The 19,643-nt window shown below is 39.6% G+C and overlaps 1 protein-coding gene across 2 annotated transcripts; it reads left to right on the forward strand.

The window, feature by feature from the left end:
* Nucleotides 1–5,262: 5,262 nt before the first annotated feature.
* tagln3a (transgelin 3a) lies at nt 5,263–18,803 on the forward strand. Of its 2 annotated transcripts, none has more exons than XM_022666394.2 (5): nt 5,263–5,371; nt 7,745–7,980; nt 9,153–9,327; nt 15,293–15,395; nt 17,138–18,803. In XM_022666394.2, exons 2-5 carry the CDS (start codon nt 7,801–7,803, stop codon nt 17,331–17,333), a joined length of 654 nt encoding a protein of 217 aa, XP_022522115.1. In that variant the 5' UTR covers nt 5,263–5,371; nt 7,745–7,800; the 3' UTR covers nt 17,334–18,803. The 2 variants fall into 2 exon arrangements, with proteins under 2 accessions (XP_022522115.1, XP_022522116.1); XM_022666395.2 differs by lacking the exon at nt 5,263–5,371 and adding an exon at nt 5,409–5,756.
* The last annotated feature ends 840 nt before the right edge of the window (nt 18,804–19,643 follow it).

Here is a 19,643-nt window from a genome sequence, read left to right on the forward strand (position 1 = left end):
CTGCAGCCCACTGTAGGGGGCCCCTGACTAGCTGCAAACTTCCCATAGGCCTACAGCTGGTAATTGGGGCCCTTTGGACAGTAATTCACAGAAATGCGTTCAGAAATGGTGATTCTTGTATGTTTAAAATGGAAACAAAGACAACACAATAAATTACAAAGAAATACAGTTCAGTCCACACCCCCTCTCTTTCGCGTTAAAATGGAATATTCCATTCATGCCATGTGGCCATGCCGTGAACCGCAAAACGCAAGGAATTAAGGTGAAATTAAGTGTACAAGTGGGTTGTGAGCCTTGCTACAAAAATAAAAAAAAGAAGGAAGAGGCTAAACTAAAAACAGATGCTCTTCCAAAACCGATAAGCTTTTTTTATCAATACAATACTAAAAATATTTAAAATGAATAAAAAGTAATTAATATAAAATAAAAATCATTTAAAACACAATCAAAAGCTATATAATAGTGCACAGACTAATATCAGTTTCAGTTAGTTTCAGTTTCAAATAATTGAAACAGCTCACCAAAACCTCTACCTATCCTTTATATTTGACAATATTTTATTACTTTACAGGTCCTCACTCATCTTAATTTTAGTTGTTATATTATTTTTAGCCTTGCGCTGAATTTAGCTCCGTGCTGCGGGAGGGAGGGAGGGAGGGAGGGGGAGAGAGAGCGCAGCGGCGCAGCGCAGCGCATTTTGCCTGATTTCTCTTGATTACATTTCAATAAACATGTGAATTTAATACCTGTTAATACCATATATTTTAATTTACTTGATAGGACCTTATTTATTAAAACGTTTTTTTTTTTAAATCGCAATGCCGCGAGCTTTCCTTTTGACTGACGCTAAACTGTTTGATCCAGTTGTTATATTATATTATATTAATACCATTTTAAAGTTTTCGTTTCTATGTTTTGAAATTCGTTAGATTATATTTTTGTCAACATTTTGGGTTTATTTTCGTTTGTTATTTTTCTAATAATAATAGAATTTACATAATTTATTTTCAAAGTACCGTGCCCAACACTGGCTGACAATGACAACCAGCATGAATGACATGAAATGTTTAAAATGAATACAGACATGTAGAAAAACGAAGACGAAGACAAGCTGTAACCTAGATATAAATAATAATAAATAATAATAAATAATAGAATAATATGCCAATTAGGCATATTTGTAGCAGTTGGGTATTTTTTCATCCCTGACTCTAATTCATTTAAGTTATATACCTGATTTGATCTTTTTCCGTACAATCCCTGCTAAAGTTTTAGGTGAAGGAGACCTAAAGAAGGTCAGTGCATGTTTCTGGAAAAACAAAACAGTGGGCGTGGCATCGCGATGGTTACCATCCATCACAATGTTGGGTCATAAATGAGGATGGACTATGATATCATCCATCGGCACAACCCTATTTCTTGCATATTAATGTTGATGGGCCCCCTAGCTAAATTCGCCTTGAGCCCCCAAATTGCTAAGTCCGCCACTGTACAAGACCAATTGTTGCTATTGCCAGTGCCAAGTCCTGCTGGAAAATGAAATCCACATCTCTATAAAAGTTGTCAGCAGAGGGAAGCATGAAGTGCTGTAAGATTAGAGCCTCTGTGTATCACTTGCCCCAAATGTCATTTTAGTGTGTTTAGCAATGGGGAAAACTGTAATTTCTGGTTAAAATGGCAACAATTAGCCATTGAGGTGTTTGGCCAGATGGAACAAATACTGGCCGATTAGCTGATGTTGTGTGATTCTAAATGGCAGTGTTTTGATGTTTTGATAAGGAAACATGGGACTTTATATCAGATTGTTGTGTGTGATGTAGGATCCGAGGTTTTAGTTTGAAAGTTGTGCTATGCATTTCATTTTAGCAATTAGAAAAAAAAACTAAAATATTGAAATATTAATATTAAGGCAGTAGAACTATATAGTGAATATATAGTATATTCACTATATAGAGGCCAAGGAGGCCAAGGAGTCCTACAGGAAGAAGGTGGAGCAGAAGCTGAGGGAAAATGACAAGAGGGAGGTTTGGAATGGAATGAAGACAATCACTGGCTGTAAGCAGAGGATGGACAGTGCCGCAGATGGTTGAGTTCAACACCTTCTACAACCGGTTTGACTGCCCTGTTCAAGACCCTACAGCTCTGGCAGACACCTCCTCCACACCCCCCCTCATCTCATCAAGCAACTCAGCCCCCGCTCCCCCCTCCTCCCCACACTCAGCTGTCCTGACCACCATCACCACTGTAGTCCCCCCTCCTCCTCCCCCTCTGCACACCTTCACTGCTGACCAGGTTAGAGGTGAACTAAGGAGACTCCACCCAAGAAAGGCAGCTGGGCCGGACAAAGTGTGTCCCAGACTACTAAAGTCCTGTGCAGCTGAGCTGGGGGCTCCCCTGCAGCACATCTTCAACCTGAGTCTGCGTTTGGGGAGGGTCCCCACGCTGTGGAAGACATCATGCCTGGTTCCAGTACCCAAGAAGACGCACCCCAGTGAACTCAATGACTTCAGGCCTGTCGCCCTTACATCACATATCATGAAGACCCTGGAATGTCTGCTTCTACACCACCTCAGACCCCAGAATCAACATGCAATGGACCCCTTGCAATTTGCCTACAGAGAGAAAGTGGGAGTGGATGATGCCATACTGTACTTTCTCCACCGGACCCACTCTCATCTGGACAGAGGAGGCAGCACTGTGAGAGTCATGTTCTTTGATTTTTCCAGTGCTTTCAACACCATTCAGCCTCTCCTACTGAAAGACAAGCTGGTGGGGATGCAGGTGGATTCATATTTGGTCTCCTGGATCACAGACTACCTCACTGACAGACCTCAGTATGTCAGATTGAAGGACTGTACATCAGAGACTGTGGTCTGCAGCACAGGAGCACCACAGGAGACTGTGCTCTCCCCGTTCCTGTTCACACTCTACACCTCAGACTTCCAGTACAACTCTGAGACGTGCCACATGCAGAAGTTTTCAGACGACACTGCCATTGTGGCCTGTATACGGGGAGGAAAGGAGGAGGAGTACAGACACCTGGTGAAAGACTTTGTGGCGTGGTGCAATAGAAACAACCTGCTGTTGAACACCTCCAAGACCAAGGAGATGGTGGTGGACTTCCGCAGAGCCAGGCCACCCATACAGCCAGTATCTATTGTGGGAGTTGTGGAGATGGTGAAGACCTACAGGTATCTCGGACTGCATCTGGATGATAAGCTGGACTGGTCAGCCAACACAGACATCCTGTACAAGAAGGGGCAGAGCCGGCTCTACTTCCTGAGGAGGCTGGGGTCTTTTAACATCTGCCGGAAGCTCCTGCTGATGTTTTATCAGACTGTGGTGTCCAGCTGTCTTTTCTATGCTGTAGTGTGCTGGGGAGGAAGCATGAAGAAGAGGGACGAGATGCGTCTGGACAAGCTGGTCAGGCGGGCGGGGTCCGTGGTTGGTGTGGAGCTAGACTCTGTGGTAACGGTGGCAGAGAGGAGGACATTGCAAAAACTACTCTCCATCATGGATGATGATGGTCACCCACTGCATTTCATCATCATGGATCATAGCAGCAGTTTCAGTGGCAGGCTCTTGTCACAGAGCTGCTCTACGGACAGACTGAGAAGATCGTTCGTTCCGAGAGCCATCAGACTCTTCAACTCCTCCCAGTGGAGCCGGAAGAGAGAGGACAGATGAGGAACGAGTCTCAATATGTGCTTTCTTAATCAGCCTTTTTTTATCTGTACTGGAAAGCACCCTACACATCTACACCCTGGGACTCTTTTGCCTTTTTACTGTATATACTGTTCATTTGCATCCCTGGACACTTGGCACTTTACTGTACACTCTGTACCTTTTCACTCCTGGACACTTTACTGTACATCTTGTACATTTGCACCCCTGGACACTTTGTCACTTTACTGTACATCCTGTACTTTTGCACTCCTGGACACTACACTACGCACCTTACTTAAATACAATACTTGCACAGGTTTATGTTTAATATTGTCATATCTGCTGATACCTTCTATACTTAAATTATTATTTTACTGCACTACCTCATATCTATGACTGATTACTTTCACACTTTGTATAGTTTTTTTGTATTTATATATTTATGTATATATTTTTAAGTCTTAGTTTATAATTTTATAGTTTAGAGTCTTATATTCCTCACTGTGCTCTTTTATTTTATTTTATAATACTTATTGTTTGTTTCTACTGTGTTGTGTAACTGCTACTGGCTGCTAAATTTCCTTCGGGATCAATAAAGTATCTATCTATCTATCTATCTATCTATCTATCTATCTATCTATCTATCTATCTATCTATTAATGACATGATAATGTCATGATAATCATACTCTTTTTATTTCACACGTCTCCACAATTTAGACACTATATGTTTCTATTCACATTTACTAAAACAAACATGTATCCCATAAGTAATTAATAAGTAATGATCTCTCCGATCGTGACGCAATTCTCGAGACCCATCAGAACCAATGGCACGAGCTGGCACTCTTTATGCTTACGTAATGCGGGCCGAGCACCCGCCCTCACCCCCTCTCTGCGGGACGGTGTGTGTGTGTGTGTGGATGTGTGTCGGTATTCATCGCTTTGTTAGAATAGCAAAGTGTGCAAGCGTGTGTGTGTGTGTGTATGTGGGTGTTGATTTTGCACACACTTTGTGTGCGTGCGTGTGTGTGTGTGTGTAAGTCACTGTGTGTGCACAGCAAAGTGTATGTGAGCGTGTGTGAGTGTCGATATTCATGACTTTGTAGGGATAGCAAAGTGTGTGTGTGTGAGAAAGAGAGAGCGAGAGAACGTATGTGTGGTGTTGGTATTCATCCCTTTGTGGGCACAGTAAAGTGTGTGTGTGTGTGTGGTCAATTGGTATTCATCACTTTGTGGGCACAGTAAAGTGTGTGTGTGTGTGTTGGTATTCATCACTGTGTGGACACAGCAAAGTGTGTGTATGTGTGTCTGTTGATTTTCATCACGTTGTGGGGACAGTAAAGTGTGTATGTGTGTTAGTATTTATCATAATATTCAGCAAAATGTGTGTGTGTGTGTGTGTATATATATATATATATATATGTGTGTGTGTGTGTGGGTGTTGGTATTCAGTACTTTGTGGGCACAGTAACGTGTGTGTGGCAGGACTGGGCAGCATCCATCTGCTTAGGCAATGATGCTGATGCTGCCCTGAGCTGCGCCCCACCCACTTCCCCCCAGGCCCCGCCCCCTCCGCACACTCCCCCCTATACACACACACACACACACACACCCACGCCCCCCGTGATGCTTCTCGTCCCCTCCTCGTGCCAACCGAGACAGACGGGCTGACGGCAGGCGGGCGCGGAGCGGCGGAGCAGCGCGTGAGTATAAACAGCGCGGTTTGATTGACGTGCCGCTTCGTTTGATGTTCTGTCTGTATGTTATTGATATGTTGGAGTGAGTGACGTCACGCCGCGGAAAGATGCTGCGATGCTGCGCGTTACTGCGAGGATGCTCGTGACAGCTCTGGCACGCGGGGCGTCATCCGCGCTGGCTCGTTTTGGACGGAACCGGATCCGCCGAACCGCAGCGAGAAGGTTCGACAGTGGAGCCAAATAAGCAGAAACAATCCTGCTGAAAAATCCGGATCATCACCAGCAATTCGGATCAACACCCGGTGTTTAAAACGCTCTAAACTGGAATCGAAGGGTCAAGTTTGTTATAAACCTGGTCCTGCTCATCTAGAAGGAAGTATACTCTGTACTGGTAAGATAGAAGGTCTGAGTTGGTGGGTGGTTTAGCTGGTATATCAATGTGGCTAACAAACCTGACCAAGCTACTTAGACCAGTTGACTCAGGATTGTTCATGATGGTCTACCAGCTTGGTTATGTTGGTGAACAACATCAGTAATATTAATTTGAGTTAGGTGGTTTAGCTGGTATATCAGTATGGCTTGACCAAGCTAGTAAGAGCAGTGTTCTACCAGCTTGGTTATGTTGGTCAACCACCTCCACCACCAGTTATTAATTTGAGCTGAGTGGTTTAGCATGTATATCAACATGGCTAACCACTTGACCAAGATCATTAACTAAAGTAGATATATTTTTTTTGTACTTGTGGACCAGTGTGGTCATGCTTGGTATGCATGGCAATGGTGACTTTGCAATTAGAACACCTAAGTTGAGTGGTTTAGCTGGTATATCATAGTGGCTAACCAACCTGACCAAGCTTGTTAGACCAGTGGAGTCAGGATTGTTTATGATGGTCTACCAGCTTGGTTATGTTGGTCAACCACCTCCACCACCAGTTATTAGTTTGAGCTGGGTGGTTTAGCTGGTATATCAGTAGAGCTAACCAACTTGACCAAGCTTATTGACTAATGTTGTTAAACTGGTCATGCTTGTGGGCAGTCCAGTGGAGTCAGGGGTTTCCATGTTACTCAACCACCTCAGTAATGAATTTGAGTTGGGTGGTTTAGCTGGTATATCAATATGACTACTAACCACTTTGACCAAGCTGGTTGACTTGTGTAGATAAATTGTTCATACTTGTGGACCAGTGTGGTCAGGCAGTGGTGACTCAGTGGTTAGAGCATCTGCGTTGGATGGTTTAGCTGGTATATCAATGTGGCTAACCAAGTATGCCTTAACTAAGCTGGATAGACCAGTGTTGTTAAGATGGTCATACTTCTGGACAGGCCAGTGGAATCAGGATTGTCTATGATGGTCCAACAGCTTGGTTATGTTGGTCAACCACCTTAGTAATGAATTTTAGTTTGGTGGTTTAGCTGGTATATCAATATGGCTAACCAAAATGACCAAGCTGGTTGACTTGTGTTAATAACAGATAAGTTGCGTATACTTGTTGACCAGTGTGGTCATGCTTGTTGACTGTATTGGTTACAGGGTTTGAGGGCAGTGGTAATTTAGCAGTTAGAGCACCTGCGTTGGGTGGTTTAGCTGGTATATCAATATGTCTAACCAGCTTGACCAAGCTGGTTGTATATATTGTTAAGCTGGTCATACTTGTGAGCAGTCCAGTGAAATCAGGATTGTCCATGATGGTCTGCCAGCTTGGTTATGTTGGTCAACCACCTCAGTATTGAAGTTTAGTTGGGTGGTTGAGCTGGTATATCAATGGAATAACCATCTTGACCAAGAACTAGTATTGTTAAACTGGTTATACTTGTGAGCAGACCAGTGGAGTCAGGATTGTCCACGATGGTCTACCAGCTTGGTTTTTCATTTGAGTTGGGTGGTTTAGCTGGTACATCAATGAAGCTAACCAACTGAGCGTTTGTCACTGAATGCAATCAAATCCTCACAGCAAGGTGAATCCTAAATCGAGTAGAATGACTTCCATGGACAGTAGGAAAATTCCTTGAACCCAACAAAGGTTTATTATTCAGTTATTAATTCATATGCACTAACTAAAGCATATTTTATTTCCTCAAGGCTCTATTGTAGGCCCTATACAGTTGATGTTAATTGTGATTGTAAGTTCGTTGTGAAAGTGAAAAAATGTTTGAGAAAGGGTCTAAATGACCAATACTCTTTCTCTGTCTACAGACAAATACTTTTGCCCATATAATGTAGATGTATTCTAAGTGCATGTGTGGTAGCTTTGTGTCCATTTGTCTAATGTGAGTGTATGTCCATTTGCGGTTCTCGTTCTGATGTTCTGATTCGCCTAATGCCCCGAAGGCCTGAATGACTGAGTGAGTGTGTTGCGTTGTGTTCCTGATGTGTGGCAGGGTTGCAGAGCTTGTGCCCATTGAACCCACCAGTATTGATCGATCAGCTTGCTGCCATGGCCAATCGGGGGCCCAGTTACGGCCTGAGCCGAGAGGTGCAGGAGAAGATCGAGCAGAAGTACGACCCGGACCTGGAGTCTCGTCTGGTGGACTGGATAATGCTGCAGTGTGGAGACGACCTGGTGCGTCCAGAACCTGGAAAACAGAACTTCCAGACCTGGCTCATGGATGGAACGGTGAGGAATTAGTGGAAGTTTGTCACATTATGTGTAATCTGTTGTACCCATACTGCTCTGTAATTAATCTACAGTTACAGTAGATACAGAATCACCAGCACTGTAATCTGTTGTACCCGTACTGCTCTGTAATTAATCTACAGTTACAGTAGATACAGAATCACCAGCACCGTAATCTGTTGTACCCGTACTGCTCTGTAATTAATCTACAGTTACAGTAGATACAGAATCACCAGCACTGTAATCTGTTGTACCCGTACTGCTCTGTAATTAATCTACAGTTACAGTAGATACAGAATCACCAGCACTGTAATCTGTTGTACCTGTACTGCTCTGTAATTAATCTACAGTTACAGTAGATACAGAATCACCAGCACTGTAATCTGTTGTACCTGTACTGCTCTGTAATTAATCTACAGTTACAGTAGATACAGAATCACCAGCACTGTAATCTGTTGTACCCGTACTGCTCTGTAATTAATCTACAGTTACAGTAGATACAGAATCACCAGCAGTGTAATCTGTTGTACCCATACTGCTCTGTAATTAATCTACAGTTACAGTAGATACAGAATCACCAGCACTGTAATCTGTTGTACCCGTACTGCTCTGTAATTAATCTACAGTTACAGTAGATACAGAATCACCAGCAGTGTAATCTGTTGTACCCATACTGCTCTGTAATTAATCTACAGTTACAGTAGATACAGAATCACCAGCACCGTAATCTGTTGTATCTATACTGCTGCGTGAAGGTCCTGTACATCACCTCTTTCTCTTTCTTCTTCTATTGTTTAACAAGTGATGGAAAGAACAAAATTTTGATGCTTTACTCCAGACCATGGTTTGCAGCTTCTTTCAAACCTAGTTTTAGTTTTATTTTGGAACAAACAGAGAAGCCCAAAAGTCTGAACCAAAAACTAGCTAGGTGTGAAATTACTCTTAGCCACTTTCCCAAGACCTCCGGTCAGACCTTCAGGGTGGAACAAGGCAAAGAACTGCCAAGAGGGGCCAGCTTTCAATGAGCTCGCAATCAGAATGTGACGAGAGGTCCGGTCAGATCTGAATGCTGATTTGGTTGAGTTGGACTCGACCCAGCTCTCTTTTCTTTACCCCTCCCCACCTCCTCTCTCACTCTCTCACTCTCTTTTTCTTTCACTCTCCCTCTGTAGATCCTCTGTCGTCTCATTAACAGTCTGTACCCCAGCGGGTCGGAGCCCATCAAGAAGATTCCAGAAACCAAGATGGCGTTTAAGCAGATGGAGAAGATCTCCCAGTTCCTGGAGGCAGCAGAAGTTTACGGTGTGGTCAGGGGGGACATCTTCCAGACAGTTGACCTGTGGGAAGGTAACACACACTGATTAGGGGGATTTACGGTGTAACATGACATGAAGAAATGTATGATTATCACATTTTGAGGGTTTGATTATTACTGGTATTGTGGAAAAACGCACATGAGCAATATTTTAGCGGTTGCCCGTGGTATGATTCTGCTATAACAAATTTTTTCAAATTATATGTTGTCCCAGAAATTATTGCGATAAACGATATTGTTGGCATTTAACGACCATTAAATAGCACTAATATAATGATAACATAATATGGTAACAAAGAAATTACACCCTTTTAAAGACAACAAACTTTCCATTTCTGTTCTCGGACCTAATTTTGGAACCGAAAAAATGTTCCCAGCTTGAATTAAAGTAGGTTATAGTCATAAATAATATATATGTACACATTGTACACAAAGTGTGGAGGCAGGGGAACCGACGGTCCATCCCACACCATGACGTGCAGCCCCGGTCTGTCCCAGCTGACCCTCATTGGACCAGCATAAAGACAACACAAACCTAAGAAACACTAAGGTTAAACAACTAGAGCCGCACTGGTCCGTTATTATGTTTCTTTAAGTTTGTTTTGGGTGTTGCTTTTTACATTTTTCCTAATAAAGCTTCCGCAGTACTGAGTCACACCCACAGTCACAATATATGTAAGTGCATTTTGTAAGAGCAAACATAACGGACGATATCACGATTATTAAAATGATTAAGGCTATGTTCATTCATTGAACGATAAGTCGATAGCGTAATTATTGTGACAGGCCAGTCAGGTTTTAAGGAGCAGTAAAGACACTCCACTGAAGTACAGAGTTATACAGGAGTTTCGGTTTAGTTCTCCAGCATTGTTAGCATTAGCCGCTAAGTGCTAGCTGTTTGGCCGTTCAGAGGTGAGTATTATCGGCCTGTAGCCTGCTACAAACCCCGGCAAGCAGTGCTGGAACATAATTAGCATTACCCGTTGGTGCTAGCAAAAGCTGCTAATGCTAATGCTCCATCTGTTAATCTAAGCTTACTGTAAATAAACGGAAGCGCTTTACACTCCCAAATCAACATTTTTAAGAGAGAAATCTGTGTAGATTAACATCCATTAACATTTGACTTTTCTATATTGTCTGAATTAGAAGGGAAGCATGGCGACACCCCTGTTTCTTACTATTGTTAATTAAAATGTGCTTTATAATCCAGTGCACCATATGTATAAAAATAGACCCGAAAAAAAGGGTTTCTTAATGATAACATACCTTATAATTCGTTGCACCTTTAATAGTGCAAAAATGACAGCACATGCATTCTGTGTATTTTCAGCAGACTGTTAAACACCTAATTTTACATACAAAACTGACTTAATTTAATGACTATTTTAGAAACAGATTCAACAATTAAACAAAGTGTCCCCATTTAACCACTCAGTATTATATCAGCCTCTTTCTAAACATATATGCCTAAGATGTGACACAATTTATCATCAACAATGTGTACCATATTTTTCACACTATAAGACACACCGGAATATAAGGTTAGTGCTGGATGTTAATCTACACAGATTTCTCTTCTGAAAATTGTTTATTTGTGTAAGTAAAGCTCTTCTGTTTATTAACAGTAAGCTTAGATTTCCAGATTTCCAGATCAGTGGTTTGTCCCTCGTATCTTGTTTTAACATGGTAAACGCTCAGACTACAGTCTGATATACTCACCTCTGGAAGGTGAAATAACCAACTGGCGCTAAGCGCAATAAGCAGGTAATGCTAATGCTGCTCCAGCAGTGCTAGCCGGGGCTAGCAGCAGGCTAAAATCTGATAATACTCACCTCTAAACGGTGAAAGAGCTAGTCCTTAGTGTGATTAGCGGGTAATGCTAATGCTGCTCCAGCAGTGCTAGCCGGGGATAGCAGCAGGCTATAGGCCAATAAAACTCAACTCTGAACGGCAAAAGAACTAGTGCTTAGCGCGATTAGCACCTAATGCTAATACTGCCTGACCATTCTTTCACTTCACTTGCATATTCTTACAGATTTCTTTTGCTTTTGCATTTTTGTCATACCAACATTTTTCTGAATCCTATTGAGATGCAGTGAGAGGATGCTGGAAAATCCTCCAGTGTGGGGAATTACAAATAAAAGGCAAAACTTTTTCACACAGGGCCATGTAGATTTGGATTTTTTTCTCCCTTAATAATAAACACCTTTAATAATATTTAAACTTGTTTGATGATTTGAAACATATACACTTATATATAAGTGACAAACATGCAAAGAATAAGAAATCATGAAGGGGCAAACACTTTTTCACACCACTTTAAGTGTAACTTCATTTATTAATTCATATACAGCTCTGGATAAAAATAAGAGACTACTTTAAAAATGATAAGTTTCTTTGATTTTACCAAATTAAAAACCTCTGGAATATAATCAAGAGGAAGATGGATGATCACAAACCATCAAACCACCAAACTGAACTGCTTGAATTTTTGCACCAGGAGTAAAGCAGCATAAAGTTATCCAAAAGCAGTGTGTAAGACTGGTGGAGGAGAACATGATGCCAAGATGCATGAAAAAAAACTGTGATTAAAAACCAACCAGGATTATTCCACTAAATATTGATTTCTGAACTCTTAAAACTTTATGAATATGAACTTGTTTTCTTTGCATTATTTGAGGTCTGAAAGCTCTGCATCTTTTTTGTTATTTCAGCCATTTCTCATTTTCTGAAAATAAATGCTCTACATGAGAATATTTTTATTTTGAATAAATGTTGATTCAGAATTTTTTTTCCAGATCTGTATATGATTAATTATATAACTATGAATTTGCGTTATAAATAGCACTGTTAAACAGTGTAATAGGCGTTAAGGCAGTGAATGGTTAATGTTTGTGAAAGCAGCAGCGTAGGAGAGATTGGCTGCACTCAGCAGAACAGCAGAAAGGCCTGAATCCAGGCTATTTAATACTCACGTCCAGCACTTGATGAGTGGCTCTAAAGCTTTTAAAATAATTGCTTATGTCATGAAACCCAAACCCTGCCCCTTTAAATGAGCGCAGGGTGGAGCCTCACAAATCTGAGTCTCTAAATCACCTGTAGAGTATCATCACCTCATTACCTGTATCACATACTGTACTCTGTGGGATTGTGATGCTAATCAGAAGAAGATAAAAGTTAGCAGAAACAACTAGAATGCAGTTCCTGCAGAAACTGTGAGTGTGATTGCAGTGCTGATTCGTAACTGGTTGCCATGGTGTCTGTGTTGGTGGCTATTTTGTTTCTAAGTGGTTGCTAAGGTGTTGATAGTTGGTTGCAAAGGTGTTGCTATGGTATCTGTGGTGGTTTCTATGGTGTTGCTAAGTGGTTGCTAGGTGGTTGCTAAGGTGTTGCTGTGGTATCCATGTTGGTTGCTATGTTGTTTTTTAAGTGATTGCTAAGGTGTTGCTAGGTGGTTGCTAAGAAGTTGCTATGGAATCCGTGATGTTTGCTATGTTGTTTCTACATGGTTGCTAAGGTGTTGCTGTGGTATTCATGATGTTGTTTTTGGTGTTGCCAAGTTAAAATAAAGGTTGATTGATTAATTGATTGATTGTTTAATTGATTGTTTTTAAGTGGTTGTAAAGGTGTTGCTAGGTGGTTGCTAAGGTGTTGCTGTGGTATCCATGTTGGTTGCTATGTTGTTTCTAAGTGATTGCTAAGGTGTTGCTAGGTGGTTGCTAAGAATATAATATAAATAAAGGTTGATTGATTAATTGATTGATAAATTGATTGTTTCTAAGTGGTTGCTAAGGTGTCGCTATGTGATTGCCAGGTAATGTATTCACATAAACCAGATTATAATGTGTTTGCACATGGACGGTAGGTTGCTTTGAAGGTGCAGGGTGGCCAAACTTTTGTGCAGTAGCTGCTTCATCCAATAGCTCCTCCATACACTCACAGCAGTTAGTGTGTGAGACGAAATGTTGGGCCCCCTATTCATTCCTATGGGGACAATTAATTTGACAATTGTATAAAATCTGTACATCATATCAATTCATAACACATATCAAAGCGATTTCAGAGAGAACGCAATTCTATAAGTTCTATAAGCATTCTGAATTTGATCTTCTTATCTCAAAAATTGTACATACATGGGCACGCAAGATTCTCCCCATTCATTCTTAACGGGCAAAACAATCGGACATTACAACGTTTTTACAGATTTTAACTGAAATACTTTTTGTGTACTAATTACTTTTTACTTACTAAATTATTCTATATATTTTTCTCTTTATATATATGTACAATTCAGAACAATTGAAAATGAAAATGTTTACCGGTACTGTGTATAGCACTTTATCATCAGTAAACTTATATACTGACTTTAGATTATATACCATATATGTGTATTACATATAAACTAATTTATATTTGTGTGTGTGTTTGTGTCTTTTCGTACGTAATTAGAAAGTTGTGATGTGAAATGCAGATTTCAGGTGAAGGCTCGGTGTTGTAAAGGTTTGGACGGGAGCAGATGTTTAGTGTTACAGTAGGTTAGGATGATTTAGTTTGAGTGACAGGTGGTGAAATCACTTCCTGTTTAGGTGTGGAGGTGGAACATGGCTGTGGGCAGCTGTGAAACTCTAACAATAGCAGGTTTTATTTGCTGGGTTTAGACGTGAGCAGGTGTTTTTCCAGCTCGGCTGCTTAAACTGGACCTGAGGAGATTCAGAACCGAACCGCTATTGGACAGCTGTCACACGCTGTCGGTCACGCTGAGGTCTGGAGGAAAACCCTGGATAATTATTACATCCAGTCCAAATATTCATAGACACCCCTCCTAATGAATTCAGCATTCAGCTAGTTTACATTACACAGTGCTGTTTGTATACTGTATATATACAGCTCTAAAAAAATAGAGACCTCTTCAGTTTCTGAACCAGTTTCTCTGATTTTGCTATTTATAGGTTTATGTTTGAGTAAAATGAACATTGTTGTTTTATTCTATAAACTACAGACAACATTTCTCCCAAATTCCAAATAAAAATATTCTCATTTAGAGCATTTATTTACAGAAAATGAGAAAATAATAAAAAAGATGCAGAGCTTTCAGACCTCAAATAATGCAAAGAAAACAAGTTCATATTCATAAAGTTTTAAGAGTTCAGAAATCAATATTTGGTATATTTGGGGATGATATGGTGATGAGTTGGGGATGATATGGTGATAAGTTGGGGATGAGTCGGTAAGGAGTTAAGGATGTGTTGGGGAATAAGTTGGGGATGAATTAGTAATGAATTGGGGATGAGTTGGCAATGCGTTGAGAATGAGTTAAGAATGTGTTGGGGAATAAGTCATCCCGAGTTAAGGATGTGTTCGGGATGAGTTAAGGATGTGTTGGAAATGTGTTGGGGATGAGTTAAGGATGTGTTCGGGATGAGTTAAGGATGTGTTGGAAATGTGTTGGGGATGAGTTAAGGATGTGTTGGGAATAAGTTGGGGATGAGTTAAGGATGTTTTAGGGATGAGTTAAGGATGTGTTGGGGATGAGTTAAGGATGTGTTGGTGATGAGTTAAGGATGTGTTAGGGATGAAGGATGTGTTGGGGATGAGTTAAGAATGTGTTGGGGATGAGTTAAGGATGTGATGGGGATGACTTAAGGATGTGTTAGGGATGAGTTAAGGATGTGTTAGGGATGAGTTAAGGATGTGTTGGGGATGAGTTAAGGATGCAATCAAATCCTCACAGCATGTCCAGCTTGACAACCAGCTTGGATCAGGCGTGATGATCAGCAGGCAAGGTTTACATAAGCAGGTTTAATACTGTTAAAATCCGCCCACACACTGAAGAATCAAGTGCTCACCTAAAATCAGTGCAAAACAAAGAATTCTGGACATTTTATACGTTTAGAAAAGTACACTGTGTTTCACTGTGAAATATGTTTAATCATTTCTTTAATGAAAAACAAAACATTTTACATGCAGCCATTCAGTCTGTGTGTGTGTGTGTGTTAGGAAAGGATTTGGCTGCAGTCCAGAGGACCCTCATGGCTCTTGGAAGCGAGGCCCTCACCAAGGACGATGGGCATTACCATGGCAACAAAGACTGGTTCCGCAGGTACCTACCTGAAAATGCATTTAGATGCTGAAGTGCTGGTGAACTGTTCTCAGTGCAGCAGTGATACTGAGGTGTTTAAAAACTCCAGCAGCACTGCTGCTGTATCTGATCCACTCACTGTACCAGCTCAACACTCACTAACACCTCATACACCACCACCATGCTAATCACTGCTAATCACTGCAGTATCTGATCCACTCACTGTACCAGCTCAACACTCACTAACACCTCATACACCACCACCATGCTAATCACTGCTAATCAGTGCTGTATCTGATCCACTCACTGTACCAGCTCAACACTCACTAACACCTCATACACCACCACCATGCTAATCACTGCTAATCACTGCAGTATCTGATCCACTCACTGTACCAGCTCAACACACGCTAACACCTCATACACCACCACCATGCTAATCACTGCTAATCACTGCAGTGCTGAGAATAACCACCCAAAATCCAAATAACAATAATAGCTGAACAGGACGAAAGAAGAATAAGATCCTTCAGAGAGATGTAGAGACAGACAGACAGACAGACAGACATAGATAGATAGACAGACAGAGAGATAAATAGATAGACAGACAGAAAAATATATATTGACACACAGAGAGATAGACAGATAGGTACATAATGATGGAGAAATACATGGATAATGGGTGTAAAATAATTTCTAATTTAAAATAATAAAATAAGGTGGTTATAATGATAATGTTATGCATGATTAGTAAAATGATTTGGACACACCTTAAATTTAGTGTTTTTTTTTTTCATTTTTAAAATGTTCTGCCTCGTAGATTAATACTAAACTCATCCAAACTATAAAGAAAACCAATAAAAGGGTTAAAGAAACCAAAATATGTTTTATATTTTACATTATTCAAAGTAGCTCCTCTTGTTTAGATGATCAGTTTTGAACATCTCTGCTGGATTTTCTCAGTCAGCTTTATGAGGTAGAGTCTCCTGGAATTCAGGCTTTCAGCTAACAGCTGTGCTGAACTCATCAAGAGTTAATTACTTGAATTTCTTGTCTCTTAATAAAGTGTTTGAGAGCATCAGATAAAGTAAAGTAGCGAAGAGGTTACAGGTATACAGTGAATAGTGAATATTTGAATATCATATTTTTTCACAAAATAAGGCGCACTTAAAATCCGCATTCAGAGGTGAGTATATCGGCCTGTAGCCTGCTGCTAACCCTGGCTAGCACTGCTGGAGCAGCATTAGCATTACCCACTAACCACGCTAGATATGAACCGCTAGCTTATATCACCCTGGCTTACTGGAGCACAATATTCAAAGGGTTCCTTACTGTAATGCAATCGGGCGACATTAGCCGCTAACTGCTAGAGGTTAGCTGGTAATGCTAATGCTCCTGACTTAGTGCTGGAGAAATTCGGTAATCTAAGCTTATTGAAATAATGAAAGCAGTTTACTTACCCAAATAAACAGTAGTTTTCAGGAGAGAAATCTGTGTAGATTAACATTTAGTGCTTGTTTGACTTTAAAATAAAAAAAGAAATTATTACATTTTTGTTTACTTAGCTTAGCTTTACTTCACTTAGTTAGTTCCCCCCTCCCCACAACCACCACCACCACCACCTATAATTCAGTGCTCATCAGGAGTTACAATTAGAAGGTGTGTCCAAACGTTTGGCTGTTAGTTTATATATTAATGAAATACCTTCAGTATTTAAATATGTGTGTGTGTGTGTGTGTGTGTGTGTGTGTGTGTGTGTGCAGGAAAGCTAAAGGTCACAGGAGGGAGTTTTCGGAGGAGCAGCTCCGGCAGGGCCGCGCTCTGATTGGTCTACAGATGGGCAGTAATCGCGGGGCGTCTCAGTCTGGAATGGTGGGTTACGGGACCCCGCGGCAGATCATGCGGTACGACTCGCCCCGACGCAACGGGACCGACGCCCCGGATCAAAGCCCCTCCTAAGCCCGGTATCACCTAAACCCCGCCCCCCAAAAATTACCCCACCCACCTCCAAAAATAACTAAAATTACCCTGCAGAATTTCTCCATTTCTCCTCTTTAAGTCACTGATTTATCACAGATTTATACATTGAATTTCCTCTATCATCATCCGGGACTCAGGAAGGGCTAATAAACCACTACAATGAGGTATAATACATATATATATATATATATATATATATATATATATATATATATTTAAACATACAGTGATGTCATCAATAAATAAATACTGCACCTTATATTGTATTTCTATTTAACTAACAGGGGTAATGTGCATGATCTGAATGTGAGAAATCAGGATTAGATTATTACAGTATTATGGGATGATGTTGATGATGCAGTGCTTTAAATGTACAATAAATTATAATATATTTTATTTCATTATTATTTAGTGAAATTTGCTATTTCATTTATTTAGAATACTAACAGAATGATTACAGAATAATTGGCTGCACTTGAACATGGCAGCAGAATATATTATATTTAAGTATTTTAAAATGCTGATTATTATATTATATATAAAAAATAAAGGCTTCAGTCTCTGATTCAAGACAGTAATTTTACAGTAGTTCAGCATATTTAACATTTTGAGATTTGTTTTTTTCATTTTTAACCAATATGGAAAGTCAGAATTATAAGGAAATAAGTAAAACAGTATGAAAATTTAAACACAAAATAAAAAAGAAATGAAAAATAATATTTCAGTGTATAGAGTAATTCTGAAAAGTCAAAAAATGACAAAAATCTCAAGAAAATAAGTAATTACTGTGAGAAAAGTTATATTCATTAATATTTACATTAATTATTTTAAGATCAGAACTTTGAGGTCAAAGTTATGTGAAAGTTGATGGTTTCTAATCTAATTTCAAGTAATTGTTGAGAAAATGGGTGAAACAATGAAAAAAGAATCTAGTTATTTTAAGAGAACTGATTATTTTTAAATCAGAGATAAGAAAATAATTAATTTTTTAAATTAAATTATATTAGAAATTTTAGAAATCTTAGAAAAATTAGAAATCAGTAAAAAATATGAGCAAATACATATTTTGCAAATTAATTAAAAAATATATAATTATTGAAACATCTAAACAAGTAATTAAAAAAGTACTAAAGTACTAAAAGAAAATTAGAAAATTGGAATTTTGAAGAAATAAATCAAATTGAGATATAAATTCAACATTTTTAAAAGAGAAACAAATAAACACATAAAATCTGTCATTATTAGGATATTCTAATACACAATTTAGGCATATTCATTAAAATATAATCTTAATATTAATATATATTTTTTTATTAAACAAGTCATTGTGATTTACTTTAATTAAGAAAGAAATAAAAATAAGAGAATTAGCCTTAATAAAAAAAACATATTATTTTAATATACTAATTCACACTTACACTAACTGGCCCCGCCCACTTCCTGCGTCCCTGCTGATGATAGAGGATGGCACTAGAGCTCAGGGGACCTTAGAACCCGCAGAACTACAGAACCTGAAAGAGAACCAGAGGACAGGAAACGAGAGACAAATCAGACCAGTTAGCTTCCAGTTCAGAGGCTACTGGGAGCCCTTTAGTTTAGTGGTGCACTGCTGTAAAACACACCCAGTACCAGCACTGGTCTGGGATCAGCTTCCTGCAGCGCCCGGTTGCACCAGTTGTGCGTAAGTTTTAACGTAAGTGTTTATGAAGTTTCAGATTTACTCATTTCGAATAATTTAGTCCCACCCTTTAACAAAAAGAGCCAATCAGCTTGCTGCATGTGCAGAGAGAGGAGGAGAGTCAGAGTACCGGTGGGGAAGCTTCATGGCTTCCATAGCCTCGCTATGGAGATCTGCGCAGGTGCAGCAGCCTCAACAATCCATAAAAATCATGTTTTTGTGCATTTTTAAGCCAAACGCTACAAACTTTTCTTGAGATTTCTGTCAGATTTCATCACTGACATAAATATAATGTTGAAATTGTAATTAAACCTTCAGTTTAGAGTATTTTGGTGTCTCCCCTTCACTTATTTTAGTCTCTGCTCTTTACTTCTTTTTAGAAAATAAGTAAAATAGACAATATGTATCTATTTTTTGTATCAAAATAATTTTAAGTGAACAGAAATCTTATCATATATGTATGTTATCAACAGAAATTTGAGTGAAATACGTTGAAATCTGAAATCTACAATCAAACATTCTTAAAAAGTAGTAAAATTCAAGTAAAATATAGACAAAGTAAGTTATTTTGACATAGCTTGACAGTAGCTTTTAATTGGTAATTCTTAAAA

The sequence above is a fragment of the Astyanax mexicanus genome, chromosome 1, assembly GCF_023375975.1.
Source record: "Astyanax mexicanus isolate ESR-SI-001 chromosome 1, AstMex3_surface, whole genome shotgun sequence".
Lineage (NCBI taxonomy): Eukaryota > Metazoa > Chordata > Actinopteri > Characiformes > Acestrorhamphidae > Astyanax > Astyanax mexicanus.